This window comes from Gossypium hirsutum, chromosome A01, assembly GCF_007990345.1.
Source record: "Gossypium hirsutum isolate 1008001.06 chromosome A01, Gossypium_hirsutum_v2.1, whole genome shotgun sequence".
Taxonomy (NCBI): Eukaryota; Viridiplantae; Streptophyta; class Magnoliopsida; order Malvales; family Malvaceae; genus Gossypium; species Gossypium hirsutum.
The window spans coordinates 8,270,441-8,285,713 of NC_053424.1; the positions used below are offsets into that span (position 1 = coordinate 8,270,441).

General features: G+C 28.4%; 1 protein-coding gene across 1 annotated transcript; it reads right to left on the reverse strand.

Annotated features, from left to right (window-relative positions):
- Positions 1 to 4,477: 4,477 nt before the first annotated feature.
- LOC107917608 (norbelladine synthase) lies at positions 4,478 to 5,351 on the reverse strand. The gene is made up of 2 exons (XM_016846929.2): positions 5,026 to 5,351; positions 4,478 to 4,924 (listed from the first exon to the last, which is right to left on the reverse strand). Exons 1-2 carry the CDS (start codon positions 5,273 to 5,275, stop codon positions 4,641 to 4,643), a joined length of 534 nt encoding a protein of 177 aa, XP_016702418.1. The 5' UTR covers positions 5,276 to 5,351; the 3' UTR covers positions 4,478 to 4,640.
- Between the last annotated feature and the right edge of the window lie 9,922 nt (positions 5,352 to 15,273).

The window sequence follows — 15,273 nt, forward strand, 5'->3', positions numbered from 1 at the left end:
AACCTAAGGCTTAATTAATTAAAAAGGATTGGATCAATAACCGTAGTCTAAACAAAGGTAAAAAAATCCATTAATTTTTAAATTGATATATGATTGAATTGGATTAAGAAATTGCTTAAATTAATTTTTATAATTTTTTAATAATTTATTTGTTTTGAATAAATGAATAAGTCAAATCAATTGAATTAAAAATCAATGGTCTAATTAATTTGACCATCAATTCTATCCCAAAACATTGGGTTTACCTCAAATGGGTATCAAGTTCATTTAATGCATTTATTAGATTTAGATTTTTTAAATGATTAAAATTTTAATTAAATAACTCGATTTCTACGGGTGTGAAGGTTTTTTTGTATTTATTTTTGGTGCATGGTCTTTTTGTATTTAGTAGGGTTAAAATCCTCAACAATTAAAATTAAATGCAAATAATCATATTAAATATGAGTATCAAGTTGATTTGAGTATGAGTCGAGCCGGGTTTGGGTCGAGTTGATACAAAATTTTAGGTCTGTTTTCTCAACATGGGCTTCAGTGAACTAAAAAATGGGCTTAAAATTTTGTTCAAGCTCGACCCAAATTACGAATGCTAAACTTGAGCCCAACCCACACTGTATTAATTCTTTATATTATTTTTTATATAAAAACAAATTTAAAAAATATAATATATCAAATACACTAAAAATATTAAAATAAATGTTCCTCAACAAATTGAAAATACATTAAAAAAATTTATACTTAAATAACATTAAAATAGTCGTAACTTAGCAAATAAATGCCTCTAAAATAGTAGCAAAATTAACAATAAAACAAGAGTTATACAATATCCAAACAATAACAACAAAATAGTAGCAATCTAATAGCAAAACTACAACAAAATTTTTTTTTAGGTTGATTCGGGTAGGCCTGTGCCAAGAAAATCTTACTCGATGCTCAGCCAGTTTATAAAGCGGACCTTATTTTTGTCAAAACCCATTTTTTGAACTTATATTTTTGCCCAAACCCTCCCACTTTTTGAGCGGACCTTTGGGCTTAGACAAATGACCCGACCCATGATCATGTCTAGTATCAATGTCCTCTTACATTAGTTACAATTTACACCATTAATTGTTTTAAAAAACCGAGCAGTAAGCTTGACACATGTGAGTGTTGAAATCTTTGAATTTGCACAAGATGCACTTTTTGTACTTATCAAGAATCTTAGGCTTAGAAAAAAATGACAACTATATTACTAATAATAGAACTCAAGCCATCTATGGTATTGAGATGTTCTTCTAAAAAAAATGTATTTTGATAGATAAATTTTAAAGATATTTATTTTGATAATTAATTAAAAGTTTCACTAGATTGAAAATAAAAGGAGCTATCGTTTGTATGTATATATAAAATATATTTTATTAAGAAGTGTTGAGGGGAGCTAGTTCTCAAATACTCAATGGAAGGTATTGCCCCACTCGAGGGAGGGGGTTATTCCTCACACTCTGAGGAAAGCCCAATCAGGTTCACGGAGTTTAAGGGTGCCTCGGTTAATGTTGATATGACTTGCAAGCTCACGGGAGAGGTGTCAGCTTTGTTAGAAATTAATATACCTGACTAGGAATGCTAAGATAAGGCATATGAGTGTACTTGCAAGGGATACCCTCCAAGTGGGACAATACTTTTCGTTGAGGTTCCAAGACTTAATTCCCCTTAACATAAAATGCGCAAATTGTTAGAAATTAATTATATAAAGTGCGCATGTGGGGGATCGAATCATCAACCAAGGCCATATATGCCTTACCTGGTTCCATTATTAATTTCTAATAATATTGACACCTCTCTTGTGAGCTTGTAGATCGTACCTACATCAATCGATGTGCTCCCTAAATTTCATGACTTGGTTGATCTCTCCTTAGAATGCGAGCGACAAAACTCCCCGAGTGGGACAATACCTTTCGTTGAGGGTCTGAGACTCAACTCCCTTTAACAAGAAGCTAGAAATCAATTATTATATTAAAATATTCTTAAGAAACATCGATAAACTTGAAACGAAACATCATAACTAACCCATACCATAAATATCGATATCAAAATTTTAAATATATTTTTGTAAATATATAATCATCCGTGATATTGACAATTTTAACCGTAGATATATTTTTTGGGGTTAATGACATAAATGACTCCTATACTTTAGGGTTTGTTCTAATGTAGTAATAAAATTAAACTACAAGTATTTAATTTAACATTTTAAAAGTGTAGGTATCACCTACAAATTAACAAAGTATAGGAGTCATTTATATCATTAACCCAATTTTTTTCATGATTTTTTTTAAAAGAATGAAGTGGGGCATTTTCTAGTATTATTAATAATTAATGAAACTGTAGAATGATTAAGGTTGTAGGCAGTGGTGGTTGACTCATTAAGCATTTGAAACAAAAGCTTGAATTGGTCCTTCAGAAACAAAATTAAAAAAAAAAAAGTTGACCACAATAATAGATTGCTTATTATTACATCATTTTTTATTCTTGAGAAATACTTTTCTTTCTTCATTTTCCAGATATCTTATTAATCATGATGTTATTTGATGTTACATCCATGTTTAACTTGGGTGGCTTATTATTACATAATGATTTTATGTTCTGGAATTGTTTGAATGCCTTAAATTTGATATTTATGCTGAAAATTATAATGAAGCGAATCCATGTGAAGGTTCTTCAATACTAAACACCTCTCACAACATACACCATCCATACCATACAATTCACAATCATTAGATTAGGTTAGATGTATCAACTAAGTATCCATGGGTTTAATAGCTAGAGTTGAAAGAAAATTGGAATGATAGAAATTTGAGGGTAGGATATTAAAAATATGAAAAATATAAATTTTCTTTTCACATGTGTGCTTAATAGGAAGGATGGAAGGATGGAAAGATGAAAAGAAAATGTTCATTGCTTGATAGAATTGAAAAAAAACATTTGAAAATTCATATTTTGAACTAACATACATCTTTTTCTCATTTTCTCTCCTCTCTTCGCTTCAATTTGGAATGATTGATTTTTATGCATTAAGATGAAAAATGCTCATTTATCCTATTTTATTTTCTAACACTTTTCTCCACAACCAAGCACACTCAAATTTTATTTTATTTCCACTTTTTCACTCCCTTCTCTCATCCATTCACTTTTCTACCCAACTAAACACACTCTTAATGTTTCATCTATATTTGAGCAAGATTAAAATGAAAGTCATTTTAGAAAGGGAAAAATTAATACCATTAAATAAAAGCAAAAGGTATAAAAGCTCGTAATAAAAAATAAAAAATTAATTGAGCTCTTATAGAAAAAGTGTATCTATTTTTTCATTAACAGAAATTATTAGTTGGCCTTTTTTTTTGTACTTTCCATTTCTATTTTACGAGTTATATTTAAAGTTTTTGATGTTAGTTGAATCGCTAATTAACTAATTTGACTATTAACAACATTGTTGTGATTAATGGAGCTAACAGATAACATGCCATGTGGGCAAATTACCTATGGGATGAATGAAAATCCTTTGCCCCTTTATTGTAACCTTTTGTGCCCCACCTATAATATTTCAACACACGTCTTTTTATTTAAAAAATAACCGATTAACATCTAAATTTTTATGTTGACCTGATGGTCAGATGTTTTTGGGTTTGAATCGTGCTGATCATGTTATTATTAGAGTTTTATCCTCATCTTTTAATTCAACAAAAAAAAATTATGTGTATTTTCTCTTTCATAAAAGCCTATCAGATTCCCTATTCATCTTCTTCCTCATGAATACCTCTTTTTCTTTGTAATCCATTATTATTATCGGTAATGTATGCAAATGAAAAAATACCAATATTACAGAAATGTAAAATTCCAAAATTAAATGTAGGCATTTTTAAAGAAGGTGACTTTTTATTTAGGTTTGAATAAATCTAAAGATTTACTTCTGAATTAAGGTTCTAAACAAACCTAATCTAATGTATCAAAAAATTTCTTTAAATAAATAAATAAAAAGAGTGTGAGTTGTTTATGAAGTATCAAAATAGAAGATAATTTTTTATCTTTAAACAATCAATCAAACATTATTTTTCAGTGTTATGAAAAATAACTTTGTTTGAAATTAAAGAGTGATGAATGCAAAGCTAAAGAAGACATGTGCAGCATATATCTTCAAGGGATTTCAGGGTTAACAACTTGGAAGAAAAACCAGAGTTTCCTTGGCCATTTCAAAAAAGTTTTGGCTGTGGTAGACTGGAAGATGTACGACAGAGGGCTTTTTACATCTATTTACCTGGCTTAAATAGACATTTTAAAATCATCTCCTTCGATAAGCTTCCAATGAGCATCTTCTTCGAAATGCCAGAATCAAGTAACTATTTTATAGGGTTGGATTTGATATTGTAAAGATATTCAACATGAATTTGATTATATTATACATAAGATTCCAAATTTTGTCAAAGTCATAAATAACAAGGAGATATATATATTTTTATGTATTAAAAACTCTTAAAGCTCTTATCTCAGTCTACTTTTCAAATTATACAAAGGTGAAGGCAATCTTTTCCAACACAAGAAAAGATTAAAAAGAGAAAATTCAACCCTCCGTCCCCATCAGTCTGTTAAATTAAACTGATATTATAATCTTAAGCATCATTTTTTGAACTTTCTAGATATCTTTTAGCAATTTGTGCACCAGCTGCTAAGATTTGGATATTAGGTTTTGGGTCATTAGCTTCAAACTCTTCCTTCACAGCATAAGCAATGTCTGATTTAATAATGCATGAATCATTGGTTTTTTCAACGATATCAAATCGAACAATTTGAACTGAGCAACCAATTGCTAGACATCCTCCTTCCAATCCCTTCGCCACTTTCACCTTCTTTTCATCATTAACCTCAATGAATCTTTCAGTATAGCTTAAATTGCCTGGTTCAATTGATATCAAAAATGGGTTTTAAAAGACTTGATTATATACTAAATTTAAAAGAAAAAAAAAGGAATTAGTAGAATATATATATATATAATACCTGGAGCAAAAGTGAATTTGAGCATAGTTCCAACACCACCATCACCTTCCAAAACTTGTACATTTTGGATCACATTTTTGAGTTGTTGAGCAGTAAGCGTTGAAATCCCAAGGTGCCTATAAAGCTTCCAAACCCTACTAGCTGCCACATTCACTTCAAGCTCATTGGTGAGATGCTTCAAATCTTGGGACTCAGCTCTCATATAAGAAGAGAAAATAAGAAAGAAAATCAAAGAAACTTGCTTCAACATTTCTGCAAATCTGGGTGTCTTTTTTATGAACTTTTGCTTGCCCTTTAAACCTTGGTTTTTTAAGTTTTAACTCTCTAAGAATGATATTCAATAGGTGCAGTTGTCACGGTTTATATAGAACTGGAGAGGAGGATGACACAAGATAACTGCATTAAATGCGCATGGTTTGATTAACGGTTTAAAGTCATAGATAACATTAATGCAACCCCCCAGTAAGGTTATCTTTGAAGTTGAACAAGTCTTGGCCAATAATCAACAGCTGCGATAACGACGTACTTAAACCTTTTTTTAATCAAAATTATACCTAAATTATACTTAATTATCCCAAATGGTACCTAAACTATATTTTGTTACCCAATTACCTTAACCATTATTGGGTACTTAAAAAAATCTCTTAAGGGATCATTTTGTGACACATGTCAATTTTTAACTAAAAGAAGTTAAATATTATCTCCTTAAGCATTTAAAAAAAATTATAAAACATATTCATTTCTTTTGTTCTTCACCCAAGAACGCCGGTGACAAAAAATTCAACAACCCGTTGAAAAACTCATCTAAACCCAATTTCTGATGACAAAACCTAAATTCCAGTAGTCTTTTCACCCTTATTCAAAAGTCATGTATTATTTTTCTTAAAAATAACTTTCTTCGTTCTTTTCTATATACTTTGCATAAAATAGTTAATATTGGGCGTGTAACAGCCTAATTTTCAGTGGTGTCGAAGATTGTGATTCGAGATCACTAAATCCAACGATTGAGTTTAAAAACATAATAAATTAATATGTGTTAGTTAAGTGTGGTTTTAGAAATATGCTTGGATTAGCGAATTTTGTGATTTAAAAGAATTTATTAGGTAAATTGGGTAGAAAACGAAGTATCGAGACTCGATTTCATAAACCGAGTCGTAAATATTTTTATAAACATTTATGGAGTGCTATTGAGTTAGTGTTAAAGTTTCATTAGATAATTTTAACGTTTTGATTGTTAATTAATTAAAAAGGACTAAATTGAAAAATATGCAAAACTTGCTAAAATGACTAAATAGCTCAAGTTTTAAATGAAAGAGGACTTAAAAGAAAAATTAGCCTAAAGTGAATGGCTAAAACGGTGAAGGCAGAAAAAAACAAAGAATTTGGGTGAAATAAGGGTAAAATTGGAAATTTTGCAAAATAAACAAATAAAACAAAGACTTAATTGAAAATCTAGACAATTCTTCATTTTTCTTCAGCCAAAAACACCATAGGAGGTTTCTTAAGCTGGTTTTTCATATTTTTGCACCATGTAAGTTCAATTCTTGCTCTTTTCTTGAAATTTTTGTGTTTTTGAGACTTTTACAACTAGGTCCAACTATTGAATTCATTAGTTTTTTGATTTTATGAGTGATTTTGAAAGTTTTCATGAATGAGTGATGGAATTTTATGATGAATAAGCATGGATTTGAAGTTCTAATTTTGTTATGTGATGATTTTATTAAGTGATTTCAATATAAATTGATTTTTAGGACCTAATTGTGAAAAAGTCAAGAATTAGGATTTAGTGTTGAAATTTTTTATTTTCAAAGATTGTGTAGTATTTTAAAATGATGGAATAAAGTGTTAATTGAGAAAAATAAGCTCAATCGATAAGTTAATTGATTAGGGACTGAAGTGTAAAAAAATGTAAATTTTAGGGTAAATGCTTAATTTAAAAAATTAAAGGGTATAAATTTTGAATTGGAATGAGGCTGAAATATATGTTCTATTTAATGAATAAATTTTATATTATAGATCAAGAGTCCAAAGAGAATCAAGGAAAAGAGAAATTATCCGAATAGTTCCTCAGCTACAACAAATTTTACAAACTAGTCCAGGTAAGTTTGTATGGTTAAATTTTAGTGTTATTTATTTAACTAATGATTAGTATTTATGCTTAATGTTGAAAGTAAAATTATTGCTAAACTGTATGTATTAAAGTGAAAGTACGAAGAGATCGGGACACAGGATTGAGTACATTCGTTCAGTGCAAGAAAAAAATTGACAGCAAAACTACCCAAGTAAACCGTGGTTCAGAATTTGTTGCGAACTTCTGTGTTTGCTTTCCGTTTAGCTCACATGAGCTTCAGTTAACTTGTATGAGTTTCAGTTTAACCCTATTGGGTTTCCGTTCAGCTCTTATGAGCTTCCGTTTAACCCTTACGGGTTTCTATTTAGCACTTATGTCTTTAGTGCAGCCTTCGTACTCAAATCCATAAGTCGTTCTTTGATTTACAAGAAGTGGTAAGTGCTATATGGAATTAATGTGGAAAATTTAAGTTAATGATATCAAGTTCAAATAAGTGAATTCATCGATTGAAGTTGTGTTTGGCAGGAATAATATATTGTATGAATTACTTAAATGAGTTGTTTTAGTATGTTACGTAAGATTTATGTTTACAGCCAACAAAATTTCTAAGCTTCATTAAGCTTACTTTAGTTGTTCAATGCTCTCTGTAGATTTTTAAGAAGTTTGGAGGATCGGATCAACACATCGGTTCACACTATCCAGGTAACTCCGGTAGATTTTGTCATACAACTTAAGGTTTATATGGCATATATAGGATAAACTTAAAAGAAGTAAACTTGTAATATGGTTGAGAATAGCACATATATACATATATGTATGTTTGTATGTTTATACTTAGTAATAGTTTATAGTAATCAATGAATGGAGTTTATATGGTAAGTTAATGAAAATGAGTTGTTTGATGACATAATAAGTCTAAAACTTGACTTATGGCTTGAATTGGTTGTTTGGTTGGGTTGTAATGGAATATGAGAGTGTTGTATGCAGGTTGTTTGTAAAAAGGGTGAGAAAAGTGGCCTTTAAATGGTCTATTTTTGTCCACACGGGCGTGTGTCTCAGTCGTGTGTGACATATGGCCATGCACATGGACGTGTAGTCTGGCCGTGTGTCCCCCACATCTCAAAATTTAGAAACAGAATGCTCAGAATTGAGCACACGGCCTAGCACACGGGTGTGTGGCTTTGCCGTGTAAAAACTGCACCTAATTTTGGGAAAATAAATTGGCCACACGGCCTAGCACACGGGCGTGTGAACTGGCTGTGTGACCTAAGTTAGGGAGTTACACGGGGTAAGACACGGCCTAAAGCACGGGCATGTCATGGGACCACACGGGCGTGTCCATTAGCCACACGGGTGTGACGACGAATATAGGTTAGGAGTATTACAGGGCGATCCTTTATAACGAAAAAGGAAAACCCAATTAAATAATGAAATCTAAATATTAAGAAGAAGTTGAGTAAAAGAAAATAGTAAGAGGATTAAAAAAAAGTTATGTAATAGTTAAAAAATATGCATTAAAAAAGAAGAAAGAATCGTGAAGAAAGAGAAGAAGGAGAGAGCGTAAACAAATTGAAAGTTTAAATTCAATTTTTTTTTTTATAATTTAATGTCATTCTATTCTTTTAATTTAAAAATGTCACATGTCATAAAATGATTGACTAAGTGATATTTTTTTCACAATTGGGATAATTTAATTTAGATATTACTTTAGTTTAAATAATGTAATTTAAATACTACTTATGTCAAAAAAGAAAAAATCAAATACCAACTTAAAAGAATATAATTTAAATATCATTATGTGATTTAAGTTTTCTTTTTTTAATATTTTTCTTATAACATATATACTCATCCATTTTACCGTCCCAATCATTCTAGGATTACGGGATTGAAAATCCGTATTTTTTGACTAAATCATTCCAATGTTTGCATGCATTTACGTAAAGTTGTTTAGATGTTAGGAAAGAAAACAAAATGATAATGATAGATGTTTGCCAATAATATTATGTGTGTAAATTGTTGACCCCAGCATAACTTTTGCCCTCTCTTAGCTGTTAATATGCGTAATACATTCCCCCTTTTCAAGACAAAGAGATGCGAGGACAGCGTAATTACCCCAAATATCTTAACTTATTAAAGTGTGATACAACATTTTCATTATTCACATTATAAAAAAAAAAAATTATTTTTACCAGCATTTATAAGAGCCGGTAAAAGATAAGATAATCGCCGGTTGACTGCTGGCCAGGCAGATGCCAGTGAAAAGTTTCCGACGGACTGACTACAGGTGCCGGTAAAGTGTGAACATGTTTCGGTTAAAGTTTTTCCGACACTTTAAACTCCATTATAAGTAAGATACTTTTTAAGGCAACTTAAAAGATGTACAAAAGTCATGTTTATATTCAAATTTGAAATTTCAATTTAAAATTTTTGAAGTGTTTATAAGTGACGGTGAAATTCATATTCACATTCTATTTAAAAATTCAAAACTATTATTAATTGCTTTAGCCCAAATTCATAAAAAGCACATCAAAGCTATAAGAAAAACCTTTCATCCTTATTTGCTCGTATGAACCGATGTGAACTTGATGCATCTGAAACCTGCATGATAAAAAACATCAAGCAAGCAAATTAAAAATTAGACAATTACACTCTACACAAGTAGAATAGTAATACATTTGCTACATGCAAGATGACTACTGTAACGATTCGATTTTCGTCGGTGTCGAAAAACTCGATTCAGAGTTGATTTTAATCAAATTGATTTGAAATGTGTCAATTGCGAAATTTTGGGGTCAATTAATTAAATTTGAATTTGATTAGTAAAGGGATTAAATTAAGGAGTGTGGATAAAATAGAAGAATTTGATTAAAAGAAATTAAAAGGGGCTTAATGTGTAATTTTATTAAGGACCTTAGAGTAATTAAACTATTTATAATTTATGTTAGTGTTAAGTGCAAGCTACATCATCATTTTCTACAGCCCATTATTAATATTAGACTTCAATTAATCATTAGATTAGTGAACTAAGTTAATTAAGTTAAACATTATGTTAATTATTCTTATAAATATGAAAGGTAGTGGAATGAAAAAGAAAATTTATTTCTCTTCTTCATCGTTCGGTTTAGCCAAACAAAAGAAAATAAAATTCCCTCAAACTTTTCACCATTGCCGTAGCTTGAATAAGGAATTTGGCAAGTTTTCTTTATAAAATTTTGATGAATTATTAGTTAAGTTTAGATCTTTTAATCCCAGTTTATGGTTTGTAGAATTAATGAAAATATGACTCAATTTCCATTGTAGAAAGTTTAAGAATTTTAGATGTTTAGAGATTAAATTTATGCATGTTTAATATTAGATAAAATCATGGCAATAATAGATTAAAAATGTGATAAAAAGTGTTGATTGAAGTTTGAATTGTGTTGAGAAGTTTAGCTAATTATGTGTTAATGGGGACCTAATTGTAATGAATAATAATTTTGAGGTTGAATAGTGAATAATGGTAGAATAAGGTCCATGTAATATATTTATGTAGTCAAAATTAGATTTGATTGAGTAAATCATAAGATACAAACATTACAAACATTAAGAATTCAAGGAATCAAATTGGAATAAATATATTCATGTGTAAATTATTGTAACCTATGTTCACAATGTTTAACTAATTAATTTTTCGTATTCGAATTTACTTTACACAGCTAAAAACAACATGGGTATAGGGGCAATCCTTGGAAGTCAATTACCACCACCACAATTGTAAGATAATAAGGTAGTCATTTATTTCAATGTTCCCCACATTACACATCTTGTAGGCATACCAAAATCACAAACCCTAACTATATGTTCCAACTACTTTGAAATTATTATTGTCAATTCACTACAAGTGAGATGAAACATAAGAGATTCATCTCCATTGTTCAACTAGAACAAAGATGAAGGACAAAACAAAAATAAAATTCTCAATTTAGTTGGTATGATAGAAATTAACATTTCTTAAGTGAATAATGATCCCATTGTCAGGCCAATTAATTTTCATATTATTGTGAGCTTGAGCAACTAGATAATACTTTAATGTTGTTGCATTATAACCTACATGTCCTTCTTCAAACCCCCAAAAAGGGGTAGCCACTATGGAGAAAAATGGGGAATTTGGACTTAGAAACACTTAAGTATGTAGGATGGTATATAATGTAAAGGTTTTAAGATTAAAGTTGTTTCAGTGTTTTTCCATGGAACTCAAAAACCATGGGTATCGACCTTAATTTAAATAATTGTTTTGATCTCAATGGGGTGCGAAAAAATTTGGTGTTGCAATCGATGTAATAAACCTGAAAAAATAATTTTTTTACTCAATTTTTAAAAAAAAAACTATTATAATAAATAATAAATAATTTTACAATAACGAAGTAAAAAATTATGTCTATAAGCATTTAGTAATTAGATCTTTACCCAAAAAAATTAAGACTATAATAATTAAGGGTATTAAATGTTATTAATAATTAAAGACATTGCGAAATAAATATATGATTGACTAAGGTTTTTTGGGTGAAGGTATTATTGGTAATTAGTTTGATTTTTCCTTCAAAAGTTGACCGCAAGAATGGAACCCATAAATATGAAAGAGATTTTTTTTTCATTGATTTATTTGACCCAATCAAATACAGACCTTAATCTAGCATGCAAAACAAAACAAACTTCTAAACAAAGCTACAATTAAGGTCACAAAAGGCGCCGATTAATTCTTAATTCGGTTGGTATGGACATTATTATTAATGCAGGAGGATATGAATTAGATTGCATTAGAGCGAATTATCCTCCTATTTATGAGTTAATGAGAAGATATTGATATTTTTACACATTGTGTTAAAAAAACAGATATAATTAGAATGTATAATAAAATTATGCAAAAGGATGAACTATCTAGATCGAATCTTGTACAAACTTTTTAATAATTTTGATTGACCTGAATATTTAAGCTTAATTACAAAATATATAATATATATTTTTGTTACATAATTCATTAATATATGAGTTATGGAACCTAACTTGGGTTTGGGTATAGATTTCAAAGATTTTTGGGCTGCAACCAATTAAACCTATAATCACATACTTATTAATTTCAAAGATTATACAATTAGTCTTAACAACCACAGCCAACTAAATATATGCAATTAATTATATAATTAATTAGCTTGACTTTGTCCTTCAAAAGCAATTATCCTTTTTTTTTTTTTTGAAAAAGAAAGTTGACCACAAGAATTGAAGCAGTCACAAGTACCTTCATCAATTACATAGAAAATGAAATTAAAAAAAAAAAGTTTTTCATGGATTTTGATGGACTCAATTAGATTGAAACCTTATCCAAAACTAGAAAAGCAAAATAAAGTTGTAAGATATCCACAAGTTTGACATAATGCAAATTATTCACTCTGACAATTAAATTATATTGACAAAACTTACTATTTTCCTCTAAATCAGGTATATTCATGAATCTTGAATTTGATCCCAGTGGAGGAAAATTTTCATTTTATGGCTATGAATTTGGAAGAGTTGAAGTTCATCTTTACATGTTGTTTTTATCGAAGAGATGACAAAGCTAATCCATTGTCCTATAGGAAGGTAGAGCAATTAACAAAAGGTCTCCCAATTTACTCTCAACAAAATCTAAGTAATTTATTGATATACATCTTGATAGGGTTAAAGTATAATCTAAATTTAATTGAAGTTAATGACTTATTATCGATCATAATGTAATAAATCATAATATTTGTGATCAATGATTAAAACATAAATTTACACAAAATTTAAAAATAATTTGATCTATCTTGAAATAAATTAAATAATTTAATCCCTATCCCGATAGAAAATGAGAAAAAAGAAATATAGTGTTAACTATTTTCTAAAATAAACTATTAAGATAAGGAGAACTATAATGAAATTATATGGGACAATTTTAGTCTAAGTTAGTAAGGGCAACACTGATTATTTCCATTGATAAAAGTTTATATTATCTTGATTTGCATGCGTATTGATTAAAATTTTTGTCAAACATTTATCTAATATGAGTTCAATCAGTATGATCTTCATCCCTATCATTAATATTATATAAAAAAATAAAAATATAACTACAATAATGATAAAAAAAAAAGCTAAATGCATAATTGGTTGAACTCCAAAAATTTAATAAAAATAAAAAATTATTAAATATTCTAAACATATAATAGGAAAATTTTTAAAGAGTGTTTTTTTAAACATTATAAGAATTCAAATTTTAGAGAAAGATAAATTCTCTTTTAAAATTAGAAAAATTTCTTTAAAGAGTTATAAAAGAATGTTGTAATTTTTGTTCAATATATATATATTTCAAAATTTATATATTTAGAATTTTATAATTTTTAGAATACCATATTTTTTTGTATTTTTTTTAATTTTTAAAATTCAACCAACTAAGGATGAACTAGTATAAATGTTTTTTGTCGAAACTATTTTTTTGAAAAGAAAAAGGGTTGACTTTTGTTTTGAAAACAAAAAATTGGAGTCGCCACTAATCCTTTTTTATGAGGTGTGATCGGGTCACCTTGTGATTGATCGTTTTAATAAAACATTTTGATTTACTAAAACAACAGTTTTGGTCTACAAAATTCGAGAAAACGGGTTCGGGAGTCGGTTACGCACGAGAAAGGATTAGCACCCTCGTAACACCCAAAATTGATACCTAATTGATTAATTAATGTCTTAACATCGAAAGTTGAAAACCCGAAAAGAATTTAAAATACGATCCTCTCTTTTTTATTAATGTTAATTTTACAAAAAATATTTGGATAAATCGAAGCGGATGCTAAAGACCTTTTTGTCCCAAAATAATAAAATGTCACATCCAGTACGTTAGGACACGACATTTTAAACCTTCGAGAATAAGCTTGTCTTTTGATTTTCAAAACTCATGCATTTTAATTTTAAAAGGACATTCGGTCATTTGAGTCAAACGAGAAAAATCGAAACTCAGTACGTTAGGGCACGATCTCTTGAGTTTTCAAATACGGAACATTGCCTTATTTTGAAATTTTTCTTTTTATGAAATAATAGCAAATATGAAATTTAAAACGATGTGTATTTGTTTTGTTTGAAGTATAATAAAACAGCACATTATGAATAAATACGTTAGGACCTGATTCTCGATATGATTTGAACGAAACAAACTAAAATGGCAATATGAATATGGGATAATAATGTACGAATAAAATGCTATGTTAATGAATGTCTATAATATGGAAATACTAGCAAATCCTAGTATACATAATGCAATAACCGCATACTATCACTTTAATACCAACACGAACAATCGAAGGGAAATAAGGTAAAATAAACAACAAATAATTTCAATGATAACAAAAATAAAATAGACACTGAACAAGACAAAACCGATTTTTATGGTACAATAAGGACTAGTGAATACATAAATAGATATACAAACAGATATTGAAGAAAGTAGTTTGTAAAATATTAAAAATAGAAGAGTAAATTAAAATATAAAATAAAATTAAGGGAGCAATTTGTGAATAAATATACTATAAATAATAATAATAGAAAATAATAATAGTACTAATAGTAATAATAATGATGATAATAATATATAATATATAAAAAAAATAAAAAATAATGATATTAATACATAAATATAATAATAATAATAATAATAATAGTAGTAAAAGTTTTAAAATTATATAAGAGGACATAAATAAATAAATAACCACACGATATAAATAAATAAATAAAATGTTAATAACAAGAGTAAAAAAACATATATAAGAAAAATAATAATGAAAATAATATTAGTATATAAATAGAAATAGAAATATAATAATAGTAGAAATAAAAATAGATAAATAAAAATTAGATAAATAATAATAGTATTAGAATAACAAAATAAATATAAATAGAAACATAATAATAATAGCAATAATATATTAAATTAGTTAATTTGATAATAAAATAGCGAAAATAAAAAAAGGATTAAATCGAACCTTAAAGCAAAATTTGGGGCAAATAAAAAATAAATAAAAGGAAATGAATCAATTTGAATGTGCGAATAACAAGGAGGGACCAAAAGGGAAATAATCCCTTCCCTCCAAAACGCACAGCTTTAAGGAGGACCAAAATGAAGTAAAAAAATTTAAGGG

What these genes read in the sequence shown, in the direction of transcription:
- LOC107917608 (XM_016846929.2), bottom strand. Translation starts at nt 5,275, where the DNA reads ATGTTGAAGCAAGTTTCTTTGATTTTCTTTCTTATTTTCTCTTCTTAT. An exon ending in CAAATTCACTTTTGCTCCAG is followed by an intron (nt 4,925 to 5,025) that starts GTATTATATATA and finishes CAATTGAACCAG; the next exon opens with GCAATTTAAGCTATACTGAA.